The 18,994-nt window shown below is 33.9% G+C and overlaps 1 protein-coding gene across 1 annotated transcript in view; it reads left to right on the plus strand.

The window, feature by feature from the left end:
* LOC115453960 (cadherin-23) overlaps positions 1–18,719 on the plus strand; it is a 39,786-nt gene extending 21,067 nt beyond the window's left edge. Inside the window, exons 5-24 of the mRNA XM_037443447.1 lie at positions 3,092–3,220; positions 3,438–3,656; positions 3,870–4,082; positions 4,162–4,986; positions 5,079–5,274; positions 5,387–5,690; positions 5,837–6,719; positions 6,796–6,981; positions 7,134–7,308; positions 7,472–7,591; positions 8,084–8,304; positions 8,639–8,765; positions 9,245–9,420; positions 9,722–9,842; positions 9,978–10,144; positions 10,265–10,575; positions 11,170–11,230; positions 11,994–12,154; positions 12,981–13,231; positions 16,263–18,719. Coding sequence (XP_037299344.1) covers positions 3,092–3,220; positions 3,438–3,656; positions 3,870–4,082; positions 4,162–4,986; positions 5,079–5,274; positions 5,387–5,690; positions 5,837–6,719; positions 6,796–6,981; positions 7,134–7,308; positions 7,472–7,591; positions 8,084–8,304; positions 8,639–8,765; positions 9,245–9,420; positions 9,722–9,842; positions 9,978–10,144; positions 10,265–10,575; positions 11,170–11,230; positions 11,994–12,154; positions 12,981–13,231; positions 16,263–16,375 — 4,959 coding nt within the window. The 3' untranslated portion in view covers positions 16,376–18,719. The remainder of the gene's footprint in view (positions 1–3,091; positions 3,221–3,437; positions 3,657–3,869; positions 4,083–4,161; positions 4,987–5,078; positions 5,275–5,386; positions 5,691–5,836; positions 6,720–6,795; positions 6,982–7,133; positions 7,309–7,471; positions 7,592–8,083; positions 8,305–8,638; positions 8,766–9,244; positions 9,421–9,721; positions 9,843–9,977; positions 10,145–10,264; positions 10,576–11,169; positions 11,231–11,993; positions 12,155–12,980; positions 13,232–16,262) is intronic.
* The last annotated feature ends 275 nt before the right edge of the window (positions 18,720–18,994 follow it).

The raw sequence follows: 18,994 nt of genomic DNA on the forward strand, positions 1-18,994 counted from the left end.
GCTGAAAAATCACGAAAGAGAGCAAATATGATGAAAGAAAACGTCATTCCACTGGATGATGATATCGCTACTGTTATGAGGCAAATACAAAAGTTAGAAATTAAATACAATGAAAAATTGAGAAGAAACCGAGACCCACTAAATTATGAATCACTCTGCATCGTAACAATAGCTCATATAATAATGCTGGATAGAAAAAGGGCAGGTGACGTAGCTCAAGCCGAACTCACATTTTATATTAACAGAAAAATGAGGAAGTGCCGGAAAAAGTGCTGGAAACTCTAACATTAGAGCAAAGAAAATCCATTGAAGACTTAGATATCTTTCAAATTCCTGGAAAAAGAACACGAGCTGTGCCGATTTTGTTAACAAAATTAATGAGAGAAAATATTGATTTGATTATCGCTTGCCGTGAAGATTTGAATATTCCGAGTTCCAACAAATATTTATTCGCTAGACCAGGTACAGAAGAACCTTTTGATGGTGGTAAATGTCTAGATAAGATAAAAAAGCAATGCAATTTGAAACGACCTGAAATGTTGACTTCTACTGGCATGAGACATCATATAGCAACTATGTCACAAGTACATGCAAAACAGAATGACCAATACACTGAACACTTAGCAGGATTTCTAGGACACGATGTAGCAGTTCATGCAAAAAATTATAGACTGCCCATGCAAGTTTTACAAAAAGCTATTGTAGGGACACAACTTATTGAATATGAAAACACACTTACCGAAAGAAGACCAAACGAAACCGAAACTACTTTGCATTCAGATCTTGTTATGGACAAACGAGATAATAACGATAAAACATTAAAAATGCTATCTGATAGCGAACTACTTAGAGGTTTACCTGTAACTCCTAACAACACTAATGAAACCTCTGAATCAACTCTTAATAGCAGCACAATAGCAGAAACTGAAACTAAAATAGATAAAGTACAAGAGAATATAAATTACCAAAGACCTAAAACTAAACAAACTAGACTAATTAAAGTTAAACCAAATATAAGAAAATCATATACCAAACATCAAATTAATTCAAGTAGCAACGCAAGTGATGAAGAGATATTAGTTCAGAAAAAATATAGGACTAGACAAATCAAAAATAATCCAAAGGTAAGAAAAGAAAATAAAAAACAGACAAGTGATTTAAGTAGCACGGAAAGTGATGAAGGGAAGCCAGTTCAGAAAAGAAATAAAACTAATCATAGAAAGTGGTCCGAAGAAGAGATTAAGGTAGTAAAAAAATATTTTCAAACTTATATAAATAAAAAGAAGAATCCCGGTAAAAGCAAATGTATGGAAGTGTTAAATAAAGAACCTGCACTTCAAAACAGAACATGGATGCAAATTAATACCTATGTCAACAATATTTATAAGAAAAAGTAAATTATAATAAGTGATATTGTAAAATTAAATATTGTTTTTTAAATATTATTTTGTGCTTTTGAAAATTTTAAAATGATAAATGTTGTTGCTACTGATGATTAATAATTACGATTTAAATTTTGTCATTTTGGTCTTACAAAAATATTTATGGACAGACTATTATTATTATGCCGTGATTCGTAATTTAATATGACTCGATTTTTCATTTAGTAAAACTTTTGTATTTTCCTATAACAGTGGCGAAATCTCACAACCAGTGGAATGACACTTTGTTTTACTTGTTTGCTAATCGCCAATACGAAATACCAGTAGTAGAAAAAATGAGCAGAGAATATATTTTGTAATCAAACACAACATTTTTATCAAATCACAATTACAAATTTAATTGTCTTTGAAAAAAACTTATAATTTTATGCTGTAAGTCTATTAATGAATATTTTTTTAAGTTCATTGGAAAAAATACATTTTTGATTTTGAATTTATTAATGAAAAATTATATTTTTATGTTCAAAGACAAAATTTTTATGTTTAGCAGGTATCTTAAAACTAAAATATGATTTAATTGATTCTTATAATAATAATTATTATCAATTACTATAGGTATTTCTTTATAATAAAATTAAATTGTAAAAAATTTTTTTTGTTTATATTATATAGCCGACTATATTTTAGACCTATGCCTCTTCTTGCCCTGATTCCATATTATTTGGGGTCGGCGCAAAATGTTCTCTTCCATACATACATAACGTCATACCAATGTTTATACGTCTCTCTCAGTTCATCCACTATCCGTCATATCATTAGAGTACTCTTAAACTAGCCTTTCCTAATGCCATCCCCAATTTGACTTCGCTATGTTTACCGCGGTCGGCTCACACGATGATTGCTTTTGATTTGACGGATTGTAAGCGGTCTTGTTTCCTACGCTTATAATATTTAATAATACACTTACTACGTATATACTCGTATATGTATTAGTAATGAAACTTGCACAGAACGGCAACGTCATATCGACCAATAACACGTTTGTATCGTTGTAATTGGTCCGTTTGAATCGGATCAACATAACGCAAAGTGGAATTGTATATTGGATCAACAAGCGGTAAGAAATTGTTAGCTTCAACCGAATCCAAATGTTGATCTAGTTGGAGCCACATTTGTTACTAAAGATGAATATTGGATCAACAAAAGACGGTCGGATCAACATACGTTTTCGGATCAACAAAGTGCTCGCTGGTAGTCGCCCCTGATCAACAATTAGCGGAACGGTATCTCTATATATATATATATATATATATATATATATATATATATATATATAAGGGACCTACAACCAGTGCCATTTATAATACTTGGCCTTACTAATCAGTGATAAAACTAATCAATTTTATCTCTTTGCGTTTCTAATAATCACTCGACGTAACGAGAGCCACGACACAATAGTATAATAGTCCGTCAGTAAAGATTACACTTACGTCACATAGTAATCACAGCGTCACACGATTTTTGGAAAGTTCAGCGATTATTTGTTTATTTGATATAGCAACTTTATTTCACCTATATAAATCATATAGCGTACAAACTAAACCGTATAGCATTTAAATATGTCAGAAGAGAATAAAAAACAATTGTTCATCCTTACATGTCGAAATATATACGATGTGTTCAATAAAAAAATCTTTCGTACTTTTCAGGTCAGCCCGAAGATAATAGTCACTGATCGCGACGAAGGTGATAATGCTATGATACGCGTTGTATGTTCCTCTAAAGAGAAAGGAAGTGATGCCGAAGCATGTGCCACTTTTAGAGTAGAGACTGACATGGTTAGTAACTATGTGGGCGAAATAACTATAATTAATTATTCTAATCAAATCAAAATTAAAGCATCTAAAATTTTGCTACCTGATAAAATTTATTAAAAATAACTTAATTTCTGTATTCTTAAGAAAAAATATTTATAGATTGATATAAACAACCTTTTAAAATCAGGAGATACGATCGTGTAATCACCTTTTCAAACCTAACTTTTTAACCTTACAGCTATCGCCCAACGAATACCAAGTGAGGATCTTCCTAAACCAAGCCTTGGACTTCGAGAGCAGGTCGGCATATGTAATCAGTTTGGAAGCTAGTGACTCATCCGATAAGCCTCTGAAGGCTGTAGCTAGTGTAGCCGCTTCGATATGGGATGTCCAGGACCAGCCGCCTGCGTTCATGAACGCACCATATTCTGCTACTGTGCCGGAGAATACTGCAGCCGTAAGTAAATCTATAATAAATTACAAAAGTATCTTGAATTGCTTTTCATACGTTTTGTAACAAATCGGAAATCAAATGAGTTATAATATATAGTGTCATTAAAATCGGTCCACTGCTTGGCAGTAGAAATAAATAATGCTTGGCGCTTGAATGAATTCTATAGACGAGATACTATCCATTTAATTTCACTTTGAATAATTATTTTGATTTAAGGGCACAAGCATTTTAGAAATAGTAGCAAAAGATGGGGATACGGCTAATCCGCGACCAGTTTTATTGACTCTCGAAGGAGATACGGAACGGTACTTCAAATTATTACCCGACAGACCACTGGGACGGGCTACTTTGGTTGCATCTGAAGTACCTTTAGATCGGGAAAGTGATGTTGTTATGCAAAATGGCGGAGTCTATAGCTTCTTCATTAAGGTATGTAAAAAATCAAAGAGAAATAGCATAAATGCTAAGAGTAATACACGTACTATTCTTAATTTTTCTTATTTTGTAGGCGACAGAATTGATTAATAACGAAGTTCCTTCCGACTACACAGTGACACCCATTACAATAATAGTAACGGATGTAGACGACCACGTTCCAGTGTTCAATAAAAAAGTTTTCGATATATCGATACCGGAAAATATAGAAAATGGTAGTCCTATCCCTGGATTATCGATATACGTAGAAGATTACGATGTAGGACAAAACAGTAAATACGATTTAAGTTTAAGAAATATACATAATTCTGAAGGGGTATTTGCAATCAGTACAACACACGGTGAAGGAAGAACTCCAATAAGTATTAAAGTAAAAGATTCTTCGAAACTCGATTACGACGTTGATGATGAAGAAGCGAGACTTTTCAGCTTCGACATAGTTACATCAAATAATGGCTTAGAACTATCGTCAGCTAGAGTCAACATTAAACTGCTTGATATGAATGACAATACTCCAGTTTTCGATGAAACGAATTATAAATTTAATGTGTTAGAAAATGCGAAGGTTGGAACCAAGATTGGCGATGCGCGAGCGACAGACAAAGATTATGGAATATTCGGTGAAATAGAATACACATTAACAGGATTCGGCTCACATTTTTTTGAGACTGACAAAAATAATGGCGGTTTGTATGTCAAGGAAATGTTGGATTACGAGAAACAGAAGAGTTACAGTCTAAATCTTTTTGCTAAAGATGGTGGTGGGAGAGGCTCTACGGCGAGTATATTTGTTGAAGTGTTGGACGTAAATGATAATGCACCCGTGTTTGAAGCTGCTGAATACAGTAGGACTATAAGAGACGGAGTAACTAGCTTTGAGTCGCAGTTCATTGTTAGGGTAAGTTTCAACACCAAAATGATCTTTATAAAATTTGATTGAATTTCTTTACCTTTAGAACAAGTTAAGTATTAATCTTAATTTTACTATAGGCGACGGACGTCGATGGACCTACTCAAGGAGATGGTAAAATTAAATATTCACTAGAATCTGACAATAGTATTAGCCACAGAGGCAATATATTCGCAATAGATGAAGAAACTGGAGAGATTACTATAATAGACAAAGTTGATAGTATGGATACGCCAAGAGGACAGTACGAACTTGTCGTCAGAGCTACTGATTACGGTGAGAAATTTAGCTGCTGATAAATGTATAACATTAATTAATGCTTCTTTAAAATCGTTTAATGTATTGGCCATCAAATAATATATTTATATAATTAGTATTCATTTTACAGGTACACCACCTCTACATAACGAAACTAGAGTATACATACGCGTCGGGGTACCAGGTAATCAACGACCAACGTTCAAAGGCAACTACCATCATTACAAATACACTATATCACAACACAGTCCTGAAACAACAGAAGATTTTACCTTCGACTTAAATCCCATGAACTATAAAGCTGCGTTACGAGAGGATGCGAAACCAGGTCAAAATGTTACAATGGTTATTGCAAATGATCCTGACGGAATGGATGAATTGTTGACCTATCATATTGTTTCGGGATCCAAGGACAATTTTGTTATTAATGAAAAGTAAGTGGTTACATCCTGTTTTGATAAAAAAAATACAATTAAATAGCATTAAAGGCCGTTAATATATAGTTACCTTTGTAGTAAAATGTTGATATTTACATAATAATAACTTATCTGTTACCTAATGCTATATTTCCTAATCCCAGAACAGGTCTCATAACTGTTTCCAATGATGCCAATCTAGACCGTGACGTCAATACAGATAAATACGAAATCATCGTAGCAGCAGTTGATAGCGGGATGCCCATACCAGAAACTGCAACTACTACAGTGTTTGTCACAATACAAGACGTGAACGATAAACCACCTAAATTCAATATGACTGAATCGACAACTTACATATCTGAGAAGACTAAAATCGGTGATGTTGTAGCAAAAATGATAGCACACGATACAGATGTCAATGCAAAATTGAAATTTGAATTGATTGAACCCATTAAAGCTTTATCAAAGGCAGGTGTTCAACTTAAACCCAATTCTCCATACGATTACAAAAAGATTTTCAGAATTAATGAAGATACTGGAGAGATTTTTGTTAATGGGACTTTAGATTATAGTCAAGCTAGCATTGTTATATTAACGATTAAAGTAGTTGATATTAACGCTGAGATTAACAAAGAAAAACAATTTGCTATTATAGAACATACGATATACATACAACCTTATGCTGATAAAAATCCCCAGTTCACTAATTCTGGGTGGAGTAGCTCAAATCCAGTAATATACCATAAAATAAAAGAAGAACAGCCGATTGGAAGTACCGTCCTAGTATTAACTGCAGAAGATCCAATATCAGGGCATGATGTATCAAACTTTAAAGTTATTAATTCAGAAACAGGACTTTTACAAGTAGATCCATTAAGTGGTCAAGTTGTTTTAACTAAACATCTTGATTATGAAGAATTGTCTAGTCCAAATTTAACATTAACTGTTAAAGCTACAAGTAACGATGGTACAAAACACAGTGAAGCTAAAATTATTATTGAAGTTATAAATATTAATGATAATCCGCCTATTTTTGAGAAAGAGGTAAGCTCATTTTATGTTTAAGTGTTAGTAATACTCTACAAAAAGAAATCATTAAGATTTTTGTTAATTTTTATAGTTCTACAAAGTGAGCGTGCTAGAGTCAGTCAAACATCCCGAGCAAATTGTAACAGTTAAAGCAAATGATGCTGATGCAGTGTTGACAGACGAAGACATAGTTACAGGATATGCTGATGTCAGATACACTTTGAGGGGAGAGAACTCGGATCTTTTTGCTATAAATAATGTTACTGGTGCTATACAGGTAAAGCTCTCAGATTTAAAAAAAAAAAATATACTCCGAACGTATCAGTAATATGACATTCTTATATATAGGTCATTTCACATTAAAGTAAAATGGAATTATAAATAAACTACTTAAAAATTCTTGAAATCTCTTACTGTTTAAATTCTTAGGTAGCTGCCAACAAGACTCTAGACAGAGAACGTCAATCAGTACTACGTCTTGAAGTGGAAGCAGCAGATATTCCTAAAGGTGGTGCGGATAGATTGAAAACAATCGCAACAGTGCTTATCGATGTACTAGACGTAGATGATAATGCGCCAACATTTGAGAAAAACATGTATACCGGTAGGTTCAACTCTTGAAACTATATAAGTAATTAAACATTATTGAACAGTATAGTTAGTTTATTCCAAACCTGAAAGTAACTTAATTTTTTTATCACTATTAATAATTCCTTTTATAAAGAGTGTCCAAAAATTATGTTATTGATATATATTTTCTTTAACAGCGGTAGTACCAGAAAATGTACCAATCGGAATCAGCGTTATTAATATTACTGCGACTGATCCTGATGAAGGCTTGGGTGGAGAGATAAAGTACGAATTTTTGGATGAAGGCGAGGCGAATGGTAAGTCTACACTGTTCTATTTAACAGACTGCCTCGGTGGCGTCGTTGTACTGCATGCGCGGTACGGCAGTTACGTTCGAATCCCGGGTCGAGTAAGGTGATATTTAGGTTTTTCTGCTCTTAGAATTTGTGGCCATATGGCGATAGGCATAATGTGGTAGGGGGCGACTCTATCACATCATGGGACGGAGAACACTTGGCGAAAAGTGGGTGCCCTGATTGTGCCTCTGCATATCCTTCCGGGGATAAATGCGTAATGTGTGTGTGTGTGTGTGTGTATTTTATTTGTGTCTGTTATGCATACCATTCAGCGAATGAGATCTTTGTTTCATCATGCAGTCTATAAAAACATAAGAAAAGTCTATTTCTTTTTAAATAATGTTCCTATAAATCCAAGAAGTATAGTCGTGTTTTAAAGAAAGTTAAAATGCCACTACTAGGTGTAACTAGTCCAGGCAATTAAATATATAGATTTTTTTTTGTTTGTTTCAGGTTTATTTGCAATAGACCCAGTATCTGGAGAAATAAAAACTCGCAAAGATCTTACTGGCCGTGGACGAACCGATCCTTATCGATTATTATTAGGAGCGACTGATGGCGGCGGTCACAGCGGTGATGCGTCGTTGTCTATATATATTGGAGATGTCAGTGCTAATGATGGTGTGCCCAGGTTCATTAGACCAGCTGCTGGAGAGGAACTTAGTGTTAGTGAGGTAAGATTTTTGATTGAATATTTCTATGAGCCTTACTTATAAATGTTCTGCAAATCTTCTTCTTCTTCTTCTTTTAAAAAAAATGGCTCCACCGTTTTATCGGTGATTTTGCCAAGATTTGTAAGTCATAATTATGCAATGTTTTGCCTCAGTTCCTTTACATCAAATGTCACTTTCGACAATGAAACGAAATGTTGTTTAATCACTAAAGACAACAATTAGCAGTCAAATACTCTGGTAAATAATTAAATTCGTTTTCATAGTGGGTTGTATTTTTATAAAAGAATTATTCACTCATTTGATTTATTAACATACCCCATTTCTCCTTTCCAAGAACGCAACTATAGGCTCGCCAGTATTTCAAGTAGTGGCCAGCGATCCAGATGATCCAACACAACCATCTGGACAACTCTTCTATTCCATACAACAAAGCAATGCCGACGCTAAGTCTTTTGCCATAGGTAACTTACGATTTTATTTTATTTTTTTAGTAAAAGAAAGAAAGAAATCTATAAATACAAAAATGAATCCCTATTTCCCTTGGTCTCGTAATCACGTGTGAATGGCTGGACAGATTTCACATTTTTTTTTTTGTTGTGTTTGTTATTGTCAGGAGAAGGTTCTTATGAAAGACAAAATTCAAAAATTGCGCGGAAAATTAGAAAATTTAAGAAAACTTACGAAAATATTAATTTTATGTAACTGTTAATTGTTTGAAATAACTGTCAGCAATTGACAGAATGCGCGCTGTAAATTCATAGTTAAGACGGGACAACGTCTGTCGAGTCAGCTAGTATCAAATAATTTCGTTTATTCTAATTTCTTATATATCAAGCCAAAAAGAAAAAATAGCGCGTTAAATCACAATTTTAGATGGTCTTAAACGTTTAAAATGTCCATGAATCTTTAAAATATCTCATCTGTTTACTTTTGTTCTCAGATCCTCACTCAGGATTAATTACAACACGTCAAACATTAGATCGCGAACGTAAAGATTCGTACACTCTTGTGCTACTGGTAACAGACAGAGGACAGCCGCCACAGCAAAGTACCAAGATTGTTACCGTCATGATCACTGATGTTGATGATCACAAGCCGCATTTTGGAAGGAATCTTGTCAGTATAATAATTCTGGTTGTTACTCACGGTTTCACTATCGCGAAAAGCCTTACCTACTACAAAAATTACCATAACGCTATGTGTACGAGGCTAGCTCTATCTACTTCAACTCTAATTAAAAAAATATATATTTTTCACGAGAGCCAAATGCTGGGTTTAAAAGTAGCCTATGAATATTATCTCAGAAAAGTCTTTTTACGAATCGTTGTAAACAATTTGAAGTGTACAGTACTATGCAGTGTAAGAAACAGTTAACTGCTTTATTTGTGTACTTAACTCAATCAATATATTTTATCAGGACGATGCACCATTACTTATGACTGTTAACGAAGAGGTTCCAATAGGAACTGTCATCGGCAGTTTTGAAGCTATCGATGAAGATGTAGGAGACAATGCAGCCATCGACTATGCCGTTACAGGTTAACCTTATTTTATAAAACATCGTCAAATGCTTTTATATTATGACTTAATGAGGATGAATTGCAGAAAAACATAGTTTTAGTAAAATAAATGATAGCAGCGTAATAAAATATACATCTGAATTTTCTTTTCAGCTGGAAATGAATTTGGCCTAATTAAGTTGGAGCGTACGAACGAAAGTAAAGCTCTTATTATAGCAGCAGCAAGGTTAGACAGAGAGACAGTGTCAAAACAGTTGATCACAGTGAAATGTTTCAAATATGGCAGTATACCAAAACTTAATCCGGCTTATAATAGATTGGTAAGTTTAATTTTCAATTTTATTGGTGGACAAAAATACCGCTACCGAAACTAGTAGATGCATCTACTTCAACCAGAGAAGTTTGGAATAATCTTAATTTCACACAAACATTTGTTTCAGGATCCATCAGAAATTCAAGTTCTAATAAAGATTCTAGACGTAGATGATCATTTGCCAGAATTTGAAAGCGCTAATCTAACAGTTGGTGTGAGACTGAACGTGCCTATAGACACGATTGTAGCCACCGTTAAAGCTATAGACAAAGATCCGGATGCTTTACCAATACATTATAAAATGGTTAACATGAGCTTTGAATCACCAATTAAGAGTAAATCTTCAAATAATATAAGCGATGTTATACTATTAAACAACGTAACTGGAGATATCAAAATAATGAGGAATTTAATACATTATGCTGATGGAATTTTCAGGTACGTTATAAACACACACAAACCATCACGCATTTATCCCCGAAGGGGTATGCAGAGGCGCAACTAGGGAACCCACTTTTCGCCAAGTGTTTTCCGTTCCATGATGTGATAGGGACACCAAATGCCCAGACTCCGGGCTGATACTGAGCAGAAAAAAAAACAAATATCACTTTGCCTTTATAAATCACTACATAGTATAAAACAAAGCCGCTTTCTCTGTCCCTATGTATGTTTAAATCTTTAAAACTACGCAACGGATTTTGATGCATTTTTTTTAATAGATAGAGTGATACAAGAGGAAGGTTTATATGTATAATAATAACATCCATTAAATAGTGGAGAAATACTGTTATTTTGTTATGTTATACCCGTGCGAAGCCAGAGCGGGCCGCTATGTTTTTATATACAACGTTCACAGTTTTTCTGTAGTGTATTTAGTATCAGCATTGCACCCGTGCGAAGCCGGGGCGGGTCGCTAGTATTTTGATAAATTAAACAAATACCCTATCAGTGTTCCGTGCACTCAATGGATACTAATAAAATAAACTCTAAATACTCCGTCAGTTTGTGATTGCAGTAAACATTTTGTTCCAGGTTGATGATAAGAGCCAATAATTCACATAACCCTGAAAGATTCAGCGATATTTTAGTGGAGGTAAGAACGTGACAATATTATATCTTGATTTATTTATCCTTAATATTCTTGGTATTTTTAAGAAAACCGGTACTAAAATACCACACACACACACGCACACCATCACGCATTTATCCCCGAAGGGGTATGCAGAGGTGCAACCAGGGCACCCACTTTTCGCCAAGTGTGTTCCGTCCCAGGATGTGATAGGGGGCGAACCTGTCGCCATATCGGGCACAAATTCCAGACTTCGGGCTGATATTGAGCAGAAAAACCCAAATATCACTGCCCGACCCGGTATTCGAGTCCAGGACCTCAGAGCGGTGTCGTACCGCGCATGCAGTACAACTACGCTACCGAGGCAGTCAAAATACCGTTACTCTTGTCACCTTATTAATTCTAAAGCTAGAAGTACAGTACTTAGTTCTGCGACGACAATTAGGTATTTGGCGTTGATCAATCATAACAATTTTCCTTTCTAACAACACACTAACTAAACGTCAGTTTGACTTTAGGTCTCTATATCTTTAGTACTTCCCTTAAATACCATGAAGGAGCTTCGGGAACTCTAAGACCTAAGAACGATACTCATCTTGCCATGTTTATAAGGATATATTTATAAGTTGCTTCTTTGGAAAGTTTTCTATTAAACTGTGAACAGTGGTATTGGTTACATGGTTATTAATGCAGTACATGTGTAATTTTAACCTTTACTTATTTAATGTGTAACTGTTTTCTGTTCCTTTTGAATAAAATAAAATATTACAAGCTCTACTCCCTCCAGGTGGTGGTGGTCCGAGAACGAGATTTGCTGCGATTAGTGATGCCAGGAGGAAATAGACAGCGTTATGCTGCACTGCAGGAGCGAATGTCCGCAGCATTGGCGCAACGAGGCCTTCGCATGCAGCTACAAGACGCTAACAACGCCTTCTATACAAACCTTGGGTAGGTATCCTTACAGATGTATGATAACTCGAAAGTCAAGACAGGAAGAACCAGATACATGTACCAATATAGAACGGTTAAGTGGCGTATTATTACCCACTATATAATGACTTCATCTACAAAGGTCTTGTTAAAATATATATATAGCTTGATACATTTACAATATGCATGGGCTTATAATTTTTAAATTTTGATCTTTGAGAATGCATCTAATTTCATAAACAATATAATACTGCATACCTGGCCGAGACCTTGAAGTATCTTCTATTGATCTTGTAGTATTCTTCAGTTCGAAGAACTGAATGCGCAAAGCAAAAAATTAATAATGATAATACGATAGATGTATTCCCACACAAGTCTTCCATAAGAACCAGCCTTGGTGTCGGGCTTTCCCTCAGGAAAAGTAGAATAATAATAATAATATCAGCCCTGTGTTATAAACTGCACATTGCGGCGCACGAGCCTCCTCTTCTACTGAAACTATACTCTTTCAATGGGAAAGTATGTAGGTAGAACTTAGTAGGACAGTACGATAGACCAAGGTCATTAGGCCTTACCATACCACATACCGTCCAAATTCTTATGGAGAACTCCCAAGAATACCTAAGACGACGTAATATTTTCCTTTACCGCTAAAGCGAACCATAATTGATAAACAATACATACGAAACTTCGAAAAGTGAGAGGTGTGTGCCTTGGATTTTGGAACTGCGGAAATTCATTCCGGCAGACCGTTCAATTCCCAACTAGGCTATCATGTACTTATAATTATAAATTTTATTAATACATTTCCTGAACTACTTATAAGAACGCCTTTTTTCAACAGCCCGTGTTTCCAATTTCGAAAAATCGATACCGGTGAAGCTCAAACTCCGAAAGCGATGAAGGCGACCATTCGCTCTCTTGGTACGGAATTCCAAGAGATCCTCGAGCAGTACCAAGTGCACAACATCACTAACTGTGGAGTTTCCAGAACGAAGCACTCGCCGGCGCAGCATGCATTGCTGGCTCTGGCCGGCGTGTTGCCGCTAGCTGCGTTCATAGCCACCCTTGTACTATGCTGTATGCATTCTAGTGGTAAGTGAAAATATGTTACTAAAGATATTTTCGGTATACTAGTGAAAATACATAATTTAAATATCACATAAAATAAGTGGCAGGCAGCTTAATGTATGTACGTAAATTTTGTTAATATGTGACGTGCGTCAGAATTGTGCCATATCTCGGAATAACAAGATTATTCGATGATAATTATGTCTTGCAGAGTTTATTAATACTCTTTGAAATAAGTGTGCAAATTGCTTCCGCCCTTTCAAATTTCAGACTGTACAAAGAAATAGGCAAAAATACTTTTTTTCCGCTGTGGTATAATGTAAATAACTATAAAAGCTATTACCTACATAATTTTATTCGAACTAGATTCAAATGAAACACAGCCATTTGTATTTAATTTGTTAGGTACAGTCAGGTACAAAAGTAGCTGAACAAGTACAAAATATCAAATCGCCTTTAATCTTCTGTTTCCCTGTTAACAATATTCTTTTCTTTAGTAAAAATAAAGGGTTTACTTTATTTTCGATAAAGATAAAAGAATATTAGAATTAAAGATATTATGTAGAATCATTTTGAAATTGTTCAGCCACATTTGGGACTGACTGTGAATAGTTTTATTCTGTCAAAATAATGATTGTATGTAAAAGACTTCTAAGAAACAAGGAGGTTCTGGATTCGTTGTATTTTTTAATGTATTTACACTTATTACTCTGAGAATTTTGGCCCAATCTAGAAAAAGGAGCTTTTCTAGATTAGCAGATACAAGTTTGTGCACCATTTTAACAATCAATCATACATATTTGAAAACTTTATTGCTTTACGCATCTCATTATTCTGTTCTATATCAGAAACTGCAATCATTAGTGTATCATATTGCTTATCTTCGTTGCATATTACCTTTATTTTCTATATAATCAGGTTTTTTTTTAATTCAACCAGATATTAATACAGGTCCTCATCGTATTGGAATTTTCGTTTAAATCTCTGCATATTAGGGACCGCTTATGACGTAAAACATTTAACTTCTGGCTCAATCATATAGCTTTAATGGCTTTTTGGTGGGGTTCTCTAGTGTGGAAATTTTAAAAACAGAATAAGATGAAGAAAGAAATATATCGACAGCTGAAAGGCTAGTTGTCTTAAGCGACATTTTGTTTTCGAAAAAATTAACTCGTAAAAAATAACATAGAAAAAAAAGCTGATTTTAAATATGTATAAAACTTAGTGTCACTTGTCGATGACAATAATATATATCGACAGCTGAAAGGCTAATTGTCTTAAGCGACATTTTGTTTTCGAAAAAAATTAACTCGTAAAAAATAACATAGAAAAAAGAGCTGATTTTAAATATGTATAAAACTTAGTGTCACTTGTCGACGACAATAATATATATCGACAGCTGAAAGGCTAATTGTCTTAAGCGACATTTTGTTTTTGAAAAAAAATAACTCGTAAAAAATAACATAGAAAAAAGAGCTGATTTTAAATATGTATAAAACTTAGTGTCGCATAAAAATGTCGCTTAAGACAATTAGCATTTCAGCCGTCGATAAATATTATTGTTGATATATATTATAGTATACAATATTGGTATTATTTAAATTTCCTAATAATCCATCAAAGAAGGAGTTCTCAATTCGACGTGTTTTTTTATGTTTGTTACCTCGGAACTACATTTATTAAATGATTTGGGTTTTTTTATCTGAAAGGAATTTCCAGATTGGTCCCATAGAAATATTTTTAAAATCGGTTCAGTAGGTTTGTTTTTAAACCGAAATAAGCGTGTTCTAAGTAAACGATACTGTGAATTTTCCTTTCCTGTCAGTTTTTAAGTGGTGTTTTTGTTTAAAGTTTTTTCTTAACTTATATTATGTTATTTTAGGTCGTTTTGACTCCAATTATAGTCGTCACTCTTTTTGTTTTTATTGTTATATACGAGATATGCATACATATCGCTCCACTTTATTTAGAGAACCTAACTAATAACAAAAGGTTAATGAATGGCGTCGATTAGTCTCTTCGAGTTTAATCGAATTGAGTTTCATTCATTCGCTTGCTATTTATTAATATTTACTATGAAACTGCGTCCATTAGTAACACGCCGCGACACGCCGAGCTAAAGCACCACACATACCGAAAATGAATTCAATTCGGCGCGCTTCCAACCTGCTCTGGTCGACACCAGCCTTAAGGTAGCATTAATTGGTATGTTTACGTGAATGTTTGACATTGAAAATACTACTTATCGGTTTTTTCCGTGATAAAGAATATTACGTTCCACGATAAACTCTTCCCAAGGTCTAAAGAAACGAAATAGGATGTTCAACGTCTCTAGTAAACGATCAATCACGTCGCATTCCATAAGCAATAATAATGAACCTACAATAAATATGCAAAAATAAGAATAGTCGCCATGCCACAGGCAATAAGAATCAGTCATGGGCCGGAACACATTTGGCGAAAAGTGGGTGCCCTAGTTGCGCCTCTACATACCCCTTCGGGGATTAAAGGAATATGAACGCAACCTCCTTGTTAATGTCATTTATTGTGACTGCATAGGTTTCTTCTAAAAACAAAACTGTACGTTCTGTCTTCTTTCACGCTTCAATTCGTGTAATTTCCTAATAAAAACGAACTCCGTTTAAACACGCTAATTTATTATTTTATCAGGGGTAAATGCGTGATGTTGTGTGTGTGTATCTGTTGTACAGTCAGTCACAAATGTAGCTGATTAAATTGTATTTGTAGCTGATTAAATTCATAAAATAAAACGCCCCTACATGTTACTTTTAGTTATAATATTCTTTTTTCAAATAAAGTAAACACCTTGAAGTTAATATTAGTGAAGAAAAAACTATTGTGTTTAAAGGCGATTTGTTCAGTTACGTTTGTGACTGACTGTACATAATTAGGTAGCCAGTTTCATTGAACCTAACCAGTATCTACAGGTGTAATTGTATCAACGTAAACAGCCCTCAGGCGCATTCTCGGATGTCCAGCCCAAGGTACCAAATACACCACGTATATTTTTATTTTAATGCTATTTTATTTTCAGCAAAAAGAAGAACAAGGTCGCCCCTTCTCATAACCAGGGAACCACCGCCAGTCCCTCCGAGTAACATTTCAGTACCCACCAGATTATATTCTGAACCGCTCTATTCCACGTGAGATTTATACAGATTATAGAATTTATATGTGATTTAATTTATTTACAAATACAAGTACTGAACGATATATAAACGGAATAATTAAAAAATGTGTGGTTATCGAACCAAATAATTAATATGCGTAAGTCGAAGCTGAATTTAAAATAAAAAAATTACACGGCTAAATGCGCAGAAATATAAAAATATTATCATACTTAAGGCAATTCATATGGAAATTTTCTATACTAATGAGAAATTTAAAAATATTAACATACTTAAGACAATTAATATGGATTTTTTTAAACTAATGAGTAAAATAGGCTCATAAAAATCAAATATGTTGCTGTCAAAACTCTTAGCCAGTTAAAAGTACTTTTAACTAATAAATAGATGCAATAATAATTTTAACTGAAATTTATTGGTTATTAGTATTTTTGACAGGATATTTGCGATAAAATATAAATTAATTGATACTCTAAAAATTACTATTTTTAAACGCTGGAACATTACTCTGCATGTGCATTTTGCAAATTTACTTTTGTCGGTTATTTCAGCCAAAAGTACTATTGTAGTACTACGGTCAAAAAACCTTTTGACTGATTAAGAGTTTTGACTGCAACAAATATATTAAAATTGTATACGTGTTCAGTCCTTCGCTATTTTAATCACGCGTTTTTTCTTTTAAATGTACTTAATTATACTATATGTTTTATAGAACAAAAAATTATTCATTTTGAATTCTTACGTATAAGCGAATGTTAGACATTGATATAACACTAGTTTCGGGATTTTGTAGCGGTTTTTGTACGTTATTGTACACCTCAGTTGGATACGATAAAAGCTGCTCTTCGAAACGTCGGGAGAATATAAAAAAACAAAAATGCGATTAAAACCGAAAACTAGATATAGTCAGGGAATTTATACCGTCTAGGGGGCATATCCGACTTTTTGCAATTATATTCTAATCGAAGGATAAATAGCTTTTGATGCTCATATAGAAAATAGTAAAAATATCCCCTAGTTATCTATACGGCTATCAAAGCTGTCCTTCGATAAGAACGCCCGCAATTCCAAAAATGCGGATATACGTCCCTAGACGTATAAGGCACTTTGACTATATATTTGAATAAACGTTTATGTTCCCACAATTAAAAAGTACTACTAAAAATATCATCGTTGAATGAGTTCTGTGATATTCGTCAGCAATACATAAACCATTCATCTCAAAGCGCCGGCGCATGTATGGCGCAATACAGTGAATGAAATTTTTACTCTTATACTATTATCCCCGTTGTTTTTATTGAAATAATATTCAAAATCAATTAACACAACAATAAATTGCATTATATTTTTATGTTAATTGATTTTGAATACTATTTAAATGAAGACAACGTCGATTATAATAGTTAACAGTAAACATCTCTACGCTGCATTCCACCATATATGCGCCGAAAATAAAACATTAGACGTTTCGAGATTAGTTGTGTAGACTAATTGTAAGTAATTACGATGCCGTTTAATACTCAAAACACTTTTATCATATAAATTTATAAATATATTACAATCTTATTAAAACGTACGCGAGACATATTAAATTAGTCGAAAAGCAACACGGTTTTACTCACGTGTCTATGTAGTCGGAATCGTCTCTTCGAGCTGTTAACGAATGTCGCGTCGCGTCCTCTTAGCACTCGCCCTTGAGGATGACCTCCTTAATAGGTCGAAACTGGTCCGCGTTTTCGACTACGTGGACACGTGAGTAAAACTGTGTTGCTTTTCTATTAATATATTACAATCTGTATATAGTGTCATAATTTATAAAAAGAAATTGTATAAGTTAGATGAATATAGTTGTATTTAACACAACGCTGTTGATGCATAGACTAGATAAATTTAAATAATATTAATAATATAATTGTTTTGTTTAGATAACTTTATCATATTTTTTTAAACTCTATAAAATAAATAGGTATAGGATATGAAAAAAAATCTTATTTACCTATGTATTTTTTTATGTTCGTAAGGGCTGCCAACTGCATATAAAATAATGTCTTATTTCAAATTAAACAATCTGATGGGGACTATTAAAAGAGTAACCCCCTTATTCATAGATGTTATTTATCTAAAGATGGAGCATTGCTGTGAAAATAAGTCTGTTTCTCAGCTTTGTTTATCTGACAGCCAATTAGATTCAGGTTGTATCTCAATATTAGCCAGTCACAACGGCCCTATGTCTACGCACTGCGAAGGCTGCCATGCCGTCAGCACTGAGAAACAGACTTGTTATCACAGCCATGCTCCGTCCTTAGATAAATAACGTCTATGAATAATGGGATAAGAGATATACAACATAGATAATGAAAATACACAAGTTTCTTTACATCGTGGTTCAAGTTAAACTTACAATCAAATGTTATCGATAAAATTAGATAAGATTAACAATGTCATATTTGAACTTTACAGTCATCGTTATGTAGTAAAAATGCTGGCAACCCTAGCCGTGGTCATGAAACGACTTAAATTGTTTTATTATTATCGAAAACATGAGTTATTGTAACACCTATGCGATCCAATATTTGATGTTCATATGTAATTTAATTCGTTTTAATATAGAATGTTCAGCCATTGCAGTTACAATTAA

The sequence above is a fragment of the Manduca sexta genome, chromosome 26 (genome assembly GCF_014839805.1).
Source record: "Manduca sexta isolate Smith_Timp_Sample1 chromosome 26, JHU_Msex_v1.0, whole genome shotgun sequence".
Taxonomy (NCBI): Eukaryota; Metazoa; Arthropoda; class Insecta; order Lepidoptera; family Sphingidae; genus Manduca; species Manduca sexta.